Source organism: Colletotrichum spaethianum, assembly GCF_022836535.1.
Source record: "Colletotrichum spaethianum MAFF 239500 DNA, contig54, whole genome shotgun sequence".
Lineage (NCBI taxonomy): Eukaryota > Fungi > Ascomycota > Sordariomycetes > Glomerellales > Glomerellaceae > Colletotrichum > Colletotrichum spaethianum.
This window is the reverse complement of record NW_026054824.1, coordinates 18,449-30,698: the sequence shown is the minus strand read 5'-3', so window position 1 is coordinate 30,698 and position 12,250 is coordinate 18,449. Positions and strand designations below refer to the sequence as shown.

Below are 12,250 nucleotides of genomic sequence, written 5' to 3'. Positions count from 1 at the left end.
CGGAGTCTGCGTTGGACGCTTAGCTAGAATCCCTTTATACTCCCTTAACTATGTGCCGGTGCGGCCCCAGCTACCTCGCCAACGACCCCACTTGTGCCGAGCCGGTGCCCCCCCTCTGGGCGCCTGACATGCTGGAGGAGCTCTTTAGCGAAGTCGTGCTGTCTCCGCGTCTTGGGAACACGTTGGCTGGGATACGATAATTCAGGCTCCCAATCCCTCATAGCTCTTAACTTCCTTCCATACTATTATATAGGTTATGTTAGGTTACGATTTATAAGTTTTCAAAGTAAAGTCGGCACTAAGACCCTAGTAGGTAAGTTAATCTACTATAAAACATAACGCTAGAACATCTTTAATTATATATATAAAATATAGAAATAAGATCTATATAACTATATAGTCTTTCTTACGTATATATAGAAACGTAAGTCCCACAGAATCTTTTGCGTTTTTATAGAAAAAGAACGCTTTTTAAATCGTGTATTTTCCACTGTTTACAAATCAACGACATCTAAAACCCTATATCGCCTGCTTTCCACAAATCGTCCTTTTTCAAAAACCTATAACTGTTACGACCCAAGAAAACGTTGGTTAACACAACCACATGGAACGAACCCATGGGAGGATCAGGGGATAATCAGGCTCATGTATGCATGATCACAGCGCTGACGGGCAAGGGTCGGAAAGAAAGAACTATGGAAGGTCACGTGCTGATAAGAAAGTAATCAAGATAAGGTGATCACAAGTGAGCAGATCACCCCGGACCCACTTTAGTTGATCACCATCATCAACATCACTATGAAGTGAAACCAGAGACAGGACATGAGCCTGGGGCTCAAGGACTCTCCATAGCTCTTCAGCGATCAACTTCGAGATTCACTGTACTGTAAGTGACTTTTAGATTATCCTTCCGTTGTGAAGCTATACGAGCTACCTACGCCTTGAGACGCCTGACTGATCACCAGCCGCCAACAAACCAGCAAGATTACCAACAAGACCTGACTTACTGTTATTGAATATCGACCTCAGCTATCTATTAACAGGAAACACCACTGTCGAATATCTGACCGTAACAACCCTTCCTTTCTTTTTATTAGAGGAATACAACCTACCAAAGACGATTAGTTCTTGCGGCCTGTAATTAGGGGAGCAGGGGCCTTGTCGGGCGGACCAGTGTTGGGGAAAAGCGGGGCCGGTCCTGCCTACCTGCCTGACGTGAACGTTAATCAGATTGCACGGTTTGTGACGCTGCACTTCTGGCACTGGCCAAAGGCGTCAGCAAGGTTGTTTGCCGGATGGTAGAGAAAGCAGGGGGTGGAATCTGACAAGGGTCGATTCCGTTGATTGAATACAGAATAGAAGAAACCCCAAGTATGTGCCAAGCTCCGTAAATAATCGTGTGACAGCTGTGTCTTCTGTCGTTGAGCAACCCATGGTAAAGGCCGATACGATCCGACAAAGCCCGAATTCAGCAGACTGGGAGGACAAAATAACAAGGAACTGGCTTCTGACATTTGCAACCGCCAAGAGGTCATTGAATGCAACAAAATCGGAGTTGGCATGGAACATGCCTCCCTGATGATTCTTTCTCCACTGGCTTCCTCTTACGGTAAATACCGCGTCAACAGATATGTGGGACCGTTGAATAACGAGGGACTTTGGAAACCCTACACTTGGCTGAACTCATACCGATCGGGCGGAAGTGCGGTTCGTCACCGTTACCGTCACCGTCACCGTCACCGTCACCGGCACCGGCACGGCGAAGGCGGTGGTTGGCGTGACCCGCAACCGCAAAGGACCGGGAAGTAATATTGGCGGTGGTGTAGGTCTTGGCTAATGTCGATCCCGCGCCTAAAATGTTAGCATGTCAGAGCAGCCAACGGCGGATGACGTGCGCCGTGAAAATTCGAGGCCGCCGAAAAAGGCGCCAAGCCAGACATATCGGCCGAGAGGGAGCCATTTGAGGTAGCATCGGTGTCCATCAAGCTGTTCGTTTGTGTTTGATGAGATCCTGTCTCCGAAGGCCTTCTGACAAGATAAATACATATAATACTGTATGTCTGTCTGATGCATAAGCATTTCCCCACTGGCAAGTAGATACCACCAAAGCAGACAGGAGACGACGCATTTATTCCGTATCGATTCCATCAAAGTTGGCTATCGTTGCCTTTCTAAATCAACATCCCCCAGGCCCAAACTCTTGCAACAGGCGAACATACTCAGTACAAGCCAACGACTCAGCATTATGGCCTTTGCGACTGCAGTCGCTTCACAGCAAGACCTGGTTCAGGCTTTCAATCCCGCCGTCAACATCTCATCGTGCCAAGCCCTCTCGTGCAGCTCCCGCAACGGCAGCATCTGCTCAACGGAGATCTCGCCTGGACCTGAGGCGGGTGTTGGTATCGCCGCTGAAGTTGTCATCACCCTTCCCACCAACTTATCCCTCACCCTTATCGACGGCCTGAGTGAAAATGGCTTTACCGGTATCGGGAGCGATGCACATGAGTTCTCGGATCAACAACTGTTCGTCGGGGTAGACCCGAGTCTGAACGAAGAAGACTACCCTTCAGGCTGCGTCCTGATGATGCAGTATCAAGGACAGACCTTCCCGCTTGAGGCGCTCCCTGAGGAAGGAGTGAGATCAGAGAGCAGCCAGAATACGACCTCGTGCGACGGCGTCATTGATATCTTTTGTCAGTCGGCCATCGTAGAGATGATTCAGAGTTTCAACGCCTACGATGGCGAAACAGACCGATGCAAAATTTTGACGCAGCATGTAAGCTCGAAGCTGCAGGATAACCCGGGGACGTGTGGTGGCGAGGGAACATGGATCGCCAACTTCTTCAATGTGACAGGGGGTGGTTTGCCCTCTGGAAGCTCGGAGATTGCCAGCAATGACAGGCTCGGTGATGAGGAGTGCAGGCCTGTCCTTCCACAGTCGTATCGGATGTATAAGGTTGCTGAGATGCGATCTTTCACTTTTGCGGACGCTCCCGATTCGGGATCGGACTTCTATAGTGACTTGTTCGGAGGCCGCGCCGGGTTCACGCCAGTCGTCACTGTGGTATTTCCGGAGGACACTACCCAAGACCGAGGGATTCAGTTTTCCTGTATGAAGACTCTTCAACGAGATGGAGAATTTCGCGAGGGTCCGTTCGAGAGCGGCGCCCACGGCCGACTACACAATGGAGTTATGGCACTGGCTTTTTCACTTGGTTTAGGATTGGTGATGTGGCTCTAAGAGCGAAGTGTTTGAGGGTGGGAAATCTATCTTCTCGTCGAGTTTACCAAAATGCTAGCAGGGGTAGCTTGCGATAGTTATTTGCTATTGTCTCGGTCATTGAGAGATACTTGGCCGCCTAAATATAATTACTTTTTTCTGATCTTGCCAATCTGCCCAACGAAGCAGCAATTTGGCATGAACACCGATCGCTAGTGCTTGCTTTTGCTGGTTTGACACTGTTCAAGTCGAACGTTGCATCACAGATCCTCGGGAGCTGACTTTGGGTGAGATACGAAACCTCTTGCATCAGAGGCACAACATACGCAACAACCATGAGAATCAGCTCGGCTCATCACAGACTCAAGCATGCAGCTACAATGATCGCTGACGCTGATCGTGGGAAGGATTCGTGAGCCTTCCCGACTCGCTCCTTTTGACTCTTTTGCCAGGACTTGCCTTGTTTCTTGCGGGCTCTTAACGTGTAGTCTAAACATGTAGATCATTAACTATTATCGTTTGAATAACATCGTGATAACTGTAATGCCTAACTATTAGGATTCTAACGTTAGGACCGGAGATCCGGGTCAGGATCTGGTTTTCATTGGTTAAAACGGAGCGTACACTGACTATACAAGTTTCCTATTCAGATACTGGAAAGGGGCAGGGTTTCGCGTTTTCATTTTTTCTTTTATCAGCTTACAGACACATTCACAGGCCTGATCAGACGTGACTAAGCAGGACCCTTCTAAGTACAAAAGGGGGACTCTAGTCACATACTATCACAGAAGGGAGGCAACGGCATTCTATCATTAAGAAGACAGACAAGCTTGATATCTTTAGACAGGCACTTAGACAGACACAGACGAATTCCTCACTTTGATATTGAAACAAGACGTGTAATAAGTAACTGTTGTTTTGTTTTCTTAGGCCTGACTAGACATCTAAGGTCTAGAAGGGTATCCTTTGTTACGCTCAGATATCCGACAGTAGTATTTTCTACTAATAGATAGCTAAGGTTAATACTTAATAACAGTAGCATAAATCTTATTAGTAATCTTGCTGGTCTGTTGGCGTCTAGTAATTAGTTAGGCGTCTCTAGGCATAGGTAGCTTATAGCTTTATAATAAAGGGATAATCTAAGAGTTACATAAATTAAATTAAATTACGAAGTTAATTACTAAAAAGGTGTAATATACCTATAAAGTAGGTAACATATTATAGTAAGTAATATATAGTTATTATTTTACCTTAATACCTTTTATATAGTTAAGTTAATTATACTATAATATATAAAATTGATTAAAACTACTTAGTTATTACTTTTTATTATTAGGTCAATACGTAAGTACACGACGAGACACCAAGTTTCGAACAGACAGAGGGCTCATCATCCACTTGTACAGGACTTCACTCACACTCAGTTCTTCTCCATCTAATAACAAACAACCTAGTGCAAAGCATTTTAGCACATGTATTGCAATGCGTCCCCCTCTACCTTCTTTCTGCTCTTTCCGCCTCCTTAGCAGCGTTCAAAGCCCCCGGAAGGCGCAACTAACGGCTTTCATGTAGCCTAAGCCGGGCATCTCCTGAATGCGGCATTCCTCGTGGGCTGCAGAGCTTTTGGGCAAGGGGCCACTGTTTGTTGTGGATGCGGCCACCACTTGAATAGCATTAACTGCGACGGCGCTTTCCACTAGACTGAGAACGAGAACCGAAACTCGGGCAGACAATCCAACGTTGGGCCGGGCAAGGAGTGGTATTGGATCCGCAGCAACGTTGCTGCGTTCATCTGCAAGCGCTTTGGACCCGGTAATGGCCTCATTACAGAACCCGGGTTTGCCGGTGGCCTACTAACCATTACAGTTGCATGTGGGTGGTACTTTACAGGCACGTTTTAAGCATCACTGTTAAGTCATTACGGTCAACCATTTCGATTATCAACTATAGTGCATCGCTTGTCAAATTATCTATTCCATAACCTAAGAATTATAAATATTTCATAATACACTCAGTTGTCATCTTTGCTCTTACAGCCCGCATCGGGTTCTCTATTGCAGCGGACTTTGGTACTACCTCCGACTATCTGGTCGCGATAAACCCGACCATAATTCACAGCAAGGACTATTTCCCGGCTTGTACCACCATTGTTGTGACTTGTGCCAATGTAAGCACTATTGGCTTCATAGAGTAGGCAGCGCCTTTAACTGAACGATCTTATGAGGTCGCATCAAGCTTCTCTGGGTTTTGTGGACCCGACACTACGCAAAATGGTGATGTTTGACCTTATGAAGGGCGAGTCTAATGCAGGTGCCTGGAAGGGTGAGACAGGCAAAGTGACTTGACGTAGTAGAAGAGGATAGATATCCTCTTATAGGTGAACAATCTTAGGATTGATGGTCCCAAAATCGACCGACTGGCTGCCCAAACAGGACGTGATCAAAACCTAGCTCTCCATTCTCTCACTGTAATTTTCATCACCCAGCCGAGCCAAATCCCTCTTCACTCGCATCCATCGACCGTTTCTGACCATTGAGGCATTACCTAAAGTCACAGCTCCCTGCTTTAGTAACCAATGCCGGGTTATTAGGCAAGATGTCTGCTGCTGCTACAAATCCCAGTCCTTAAAGATAAGCCATTAGGAGGCAGGGTTAGAGGGCCTAACTAGGCATATATAAAATGACTTTATTCTTACTAACCTCTGAGAGTATTTAGTAATATCTAGCGATGCCTCCCAGTGCACATTGTTATAATACGGGCCATAGTTAGCACGTAAGCTTGAAATTTTCCATCTGCCCGGGTAATTTCCAGTCGCAAACTTCGCCTGCTTGTAGTATACCCGCAATCCAGTAATTTACTTTAGAAAACGGTTCCCAAAATTGAATGGCATAATGCGTTACACCTCCTGCATTTTGAAGTGTGTACCAATTTTCAGCCTTCTGTTGGACGCTCAGAACGCTATACTTACTCACAACGGTTTGTCCGTTGTGAGTAGGAGCTGGATATGATGGGCAATTCAATGGATTGTTGCCAATTCCATGATCGGTCCATACACAATCGCCCGCAGCAACACCACGAAAACTCGCAAAGGTGATTGCTATATGGCTAATGTAGTGATTTAACTGCATGCCTACTGGTTTATGTTAGAAATACAGACTAAGGCAAAAAGTGTGATTGGTTAGTAACTTACCGATCCCAGGAATTATGCAGATATTATAGTAGCACTAAGAACTGTTGAATGTATAGATGAATTCTAGCGCTTATATAAGTAGTTTTAGGATTGACTTTTTTTTCTAACCTAAAGAGGTATTTATATATTTATCAGCAAAGACTTAACTATTAGATTTTCTAGGAATCGTTAGTCTATAGGTGTATTGTTACAGTTAGATATCTAACAGTGGTGTTTTTCTGCTAATAGGTAACTAAGGTTGATACTTAGTAATAGTAAGGTAAGTCTTGTTGGTAATCTTGCTGGTCTGTTGGTGTCTAGTGATTAGTTAGGTATATCTAGGTATAGATAGCTTTATAGCTTTATAATAGAAGAATAATCTAAGAGTTACTTATAAGAGAGTGAATTATAAAGTTAATTACTAAAGAGCTATAGAAAGTATTTAGTCTAGTTAAAATAATTATCTTTATATTTTATTATTACTTTATTAAAATTAATTTCTTAAAGTTAGTCTTTAATAAAGACTAATCTTTAGTATATTAGTCCTAGGTTATAGACTACTTATTTATTATTAGTTTTTTTATTTTTATATAATTTTCTTTAGTTCTTTTATTTTAAAAAGAGATTAATATATTCTTATATTATTTTATATATAACTTTATTTTATAACTACTAAGTACTTATAAAATAACCTTAGTTATATTATACTTATTAAGTTATAATATTAGGTTTCTTTTTTAAAGGTTTTACTTTTAAGACTTTATAAATAAATTATTTTTTTTAAGTTAAAGAGTTATTAAACTTATTTTATTTATTTATTTATAATACTAATATTATATTAAGTTATATAAAAAAATTAAAACTAAAAGTAAAATCTTAAAAAATAAAAATAAAATTATTATAAGTATTTTATATTTTTAAAGTTTATTAAAGCTTATTTTATTATTACTAGTATACTTTATAGTTATTATTTTTATATAAAGACTATTTATTATTTTAGTAAAAGCTTTTATTATTATTAAAGCTATATTAAGACTAAAAAGCCTTATAATAGTATTTTAATAGCTTCTACTTATAAATATCTTTTAATTAAGTATAGTTTTTTTTTATTTAACTTTTATTTATAGTATAAAAATTAAATACTTAGTAAAAAAAGTAAAATAAGAAAAAAAAAGTAATAAATAAGAAGCTTTTAAGGCTTTATAAAGAGTTTATTTAATTATAATCTTTAATAGCTATTATAGTTAACTACTTATCTAAAATTTAAAAAACTTAAAAGCTTATTTATAAGTATTAGTTAAGCTAAAACTTTTTATTATAATATATAAAAATTTAATAAGTTTAATGCTTTAAAGTTAATATTAGATACTTATAAATAAGAAATAGTAAAAGAGTTATAGTTTATATAAGTGCTTAATAATATAGACTAGTTTTTATATAAGCTTAGTAATAAGTTCTTAGACTTAGAGCTATTAGTATAGGCGTTTAGTTCTAAAGTATTTATAAGTTATAATAGTCTTAGAGTAGCTATTAGGAGTACTAGAGGTTTTTAATTAGTTCTTATAAGTTATTTTTATATTTATACCCTTTTTATTTAATAAGATATTATATTTTTTTATTTTTTTATTTTTTTATTAATAATTTATTTAATTTTATATTTTAGTTTATTTAGTTTTATAATAATATAGTTATTAGTATTTAACTCTTATAGTATTAGTTTAAGTAGTATAATATAAAAAACTAAATAGATCTTTATTATATCTAGTAAATTAAGTTTAAAGTTAACATTTAAGATTTTTTTAATAATTTTAAAAGGTTTAAGTTTTTTATAGTTTAATTTATTACTTAGTTATTTTATTTTAATGTTATATTATAGAAAATATATATTATCTTTCTCTTTAAAAGTTAGTCTTTTAACTTTTAATATATTAGTATATTTCTTTATTTATACTTTAATAAATTCAAGATCTTTAGTAGTATTCTCTTAGATTTATTATAATTTATTATAATTTACTATAGCCTTTAGTACTTATAGTTTTTATTAAGGTTCTTTATATACTATAGGCTTAAATCTATAATTTAAGCAGAATAAGAAGTTTAGTGTGTTTTCTTTTATAGTATTATTATAAGTAAATTAGGCTATTAGTAATAGTAGTATTTAATTATTTTAGTTATAGTTAATATAATATTATAGATATTACTTAATGTTACAGTCAGATATCTAACAGTAGTGTTTTCTGCTAATAAGCAGCTAAGGTTAATACTTGGTAATAGTAAGGTAAGTCTTGTTGGTAATCTTGCTAGTCTATTAGTATCTGGTAATTAGTTAGGCACGTCTAGGCATAGATAGCTTTATAGCTTTATAACAGAAAAATAATCTAAGAGTTACTTATAAGAGAGTGAATTATAAAGTTGATTGCTAAAGAGCTATGGAAGGTATCTAGTCTAGTTGGAACGATTGTTCTTATATCTTATTATTGCCTTATTAGGACTGATCTCCTGAAGTTAGTCCTTGATAAGGACTAATCCTTGGTATGTTAGTCCTAGGTCATGGACTGCTTATCTATTGTTAGTCCTTCTTATTTTTATGTAATTTTCCTTAGTTCTTCTATTCTAAGGGGGAATTAACGTGTTCTTATGTTATTCTGTATATAACCTTGTCTTGTAACTGCTAGGCGCCTATAGGGTAACCCTGGTTATGTTATGCTTGTTGGGTTATAACATTAGGTCTCTTCTCTAAAGGTCTTGCTCTTAAGACCTTATAAGTAGGTTATTCCTCTTAGGTTAAGGAGTTATTAAATTTGCTTTCTTGTTTATTTATAATACTAATACTATATTAAGTTATATAGAAAAATTAAAACTAAAAGTAAAATCTTAGAAGATAAAGATAAAAGATTATAAGTATTACTAAGAATTAAGAAGTAAAATTCTTATAATTCTTATATATAAATCTCTTTATAACTTTATAACTAAAAGTCCTATAAATATATAGTTATTTTTTCTAGATTCTTCTTGAAAAATAACCTATAAAAGTATATATTACTATATATAACTATACTAATACAAACTACTATAAACTAATGCAGTCTACTGTATATAAACACATATACTTCTAAGTATTACATATACTAGCACTTATACTTATCTATAAGTATATACAGGCATATATATATATATATAAGAAACTATAAGTACCTCTTAGCGCTTAGATATACGCTTAGATATACACTTAGATACTATATATATCTAAGGGACTTTCTATATAACTAAGAGATATCCCCTCTACTTAAACAGTTTTTAATAACAACAAGAAAAAACAATACCTTAACGGTTAATATATATATATACCTTTTCTGTCTACCTTTATTCTTCTCTACTTTTCCTTATAACTATTTATAAATAACCCCCTATTATTCTTACTAGTTATAAGCCCAGCTCAGTAGAAAAGGCAACCTTTATACCTTTACCTTCCTTTATACCTTTAACTTCCTTTATACTTATACCCTTATTTTATACAACAAAAATTCAACCTTGCCAAAGGACATACCACATTAGCTAAGGGAATTTTAAGGAATACAGCTCTAAGGCAGCTACACCTCACACCCAGCAGTCCATATTCAGCAGAATAGAGGGACCGGCTTACCAGGCAAGCACTACACCTATCGCTATATTTTACGCCACTACAGCTCTAAGCAAATCACAATCCTACCCTACCAGTTAAAGGTTATTTCTAGTCTATATCCAACAAAGACTATATACCTCAAGCTGGAATTAAACCCAAGAGCTCTAATTAAGTTGCCAATTCAATTAGTTAATCTAGAGGATAGCTAAACCACTAGACTAACTACTCTGCCGTCTGGTGAAAGCTTCTTCAATTAAAGGCCCATATATATCTATAACCCAAGGCAACCACACAACACCATACTATTAATAACAACCCAACCACTTTTAAGGCCCATTTTTCAAGACAAATTCAACAATACTATCAGAATACCAATATCTCTCTCCAATCAGCCAAAATCAACTAAAATCCTTATATTCCAATCAAATTCAAACCTAATCAATACTATAAAAAAAATCTATATACCACGCCTTTCTAACAGCCTTAACTATAATGTTTAGGTAACTAGATTTAAGGCTTTACTTATTAGTAAAGATATCAACTCTAGTCTTATAACCCCTCTAACTACACCTTCTCAACAGAAAAGTAATACAAAAGTATTAGCTTTTATAAAGCTATTTTATAAGGATTCCCCTTTAAGGGTTATAAAAGACTTTATAACAGGATATAAAGCCTAGAAGAAACTAAAGGATCTATATAAATCTACTAGTTTTACTAATAAATATCTTACTTATAAAGAGTTCTTTAATACCTCCTTAGAATCCTTTAGATCTATAGAAAAATACCTTAATAAGGTAAAAGAGCTTACAGACAACTTATCTTCTAAAGATATAGCTTTACCAAAACAAGTTATTATAGCTTAGGTATTAAATAGTCTAGATAATAGTTATAAAGGTTTTATAACTAACATAACCTAAGCCCTTAGAAAGGATACAAATTCCTATACTATAAAATCCCTTTTTGCAAATCTTATAGATAAAGCAAAAAGAAAAGGTTCTTTTATAGTATTATATACTTCTACCTTTAAAAAAGGAATTAAAAAGCCTTAGAAAAAGACAAAGGGTATTTACTGTACATACTACAAGTTAAAAAACCATATGGTTAAAGACTGTAACTTCCTACATCCTATTAAGGCCCCTAAAGGCTAGAAAAATAAGGATAATACTAAGGAAGAAGTCCTAAGGCAACAAAGGACTAATATAAAGAGAAATAAGCTCTATAGGGCCTAAAAGGCCTTAATAGCTAAAAAAGCTATAATAAAGGAAGAAGATTCGGAAGAATCAGATAAATCAGACGCAGAAAATGCGCATATTACAGTTATAGGCAATATAGTTATAGATAACTTTTAACAAAAGAAAAAGAGTAAAATAGACTTAGATTTTAAAGATATAAGTTATATAACCTCCTTTATAACAACTATAACTAATAATAAAATAGGTAATATAAATAAACCTATATATATAACTAGGAATAATAAATATATTACGTTCTGCCTAGATACTGCTACTACTATTAATATTATAAGTAATAAATCCTTATTTATAAAGACTACCTATATAAACAGGTATATTAACTAAAGAGATACAAAAAGAAAGAAAGTCTCTCTACAAGGAAATATAGTAATTTCTTTTTCTGATAATAATAATATATATATCCTTAAAGACTGTTATTATATGCCTAAAATAGGTATTAATCTTCTAAGTCAAAATAGACTAAAAAGACTTAAAATAGCCTCCCTTTTCTAGGATATAAAAGTATCTTTAATAAATATAAATAATAAAAGAACTTTTTATAAAAAGGAAATAAAAGATAATCTATATTACCTAAATATAAAAGTTTTAAATAAAAAAGATCTTAATAACTATAAAGAATATATAAATACTATAAATATAAAAAGAAAACCTTATAAATATAAAAAAGTTATATATAATAAAGAAATTAATAATTATAAAAAGTAGCATAATAGACTAGGACACATAAATAGAAAAGTCTTAATACAACTTAAAGATAATACAAATATAACTAATAATATAATAGAAGAAGACTATACCTATAATACCTATATAAAAGCAAACTTTACTACTAAAGTTAATAAGTATTCTAATAACTATAATAAGGATTATAAATATATAGAAAAAGTCTCTTTTGATCTCTATAGACCTATAACACCTTCTACCTATAATAAATATCAATAATTTATTATCTTCTTAAAAAGAAAATCTAGACTTATATCTATAAA

At 35.5% G+C, this 12,250-nt stretch overlaps 1 protein-coding gene across 1 annotated transcript; it reads left to right on the top strand.

Annotated features, from left to right (window-relative positions):
• Window positions 1-2,245: 2,245 nt before the first annotated feature.
• Window positions 2,246-3,241, top strand: ColSpa_11960 (uncharacterized protein; the record flags this gene model as incomplete). Its single annotated transcript, XM_049278172.1, has 1 exon — window positions 2,246-3,241. The coding sequence occupies one exon, from the start codon at window positions 2,246-2,248 to the stop codon at window positions 3,239-3,241; it is 996 nt and encodes a 331-aa protein (XP_049134129.1).
• Window positions 3,242-12,250: the final 9,009 nt, after the last annotated feature.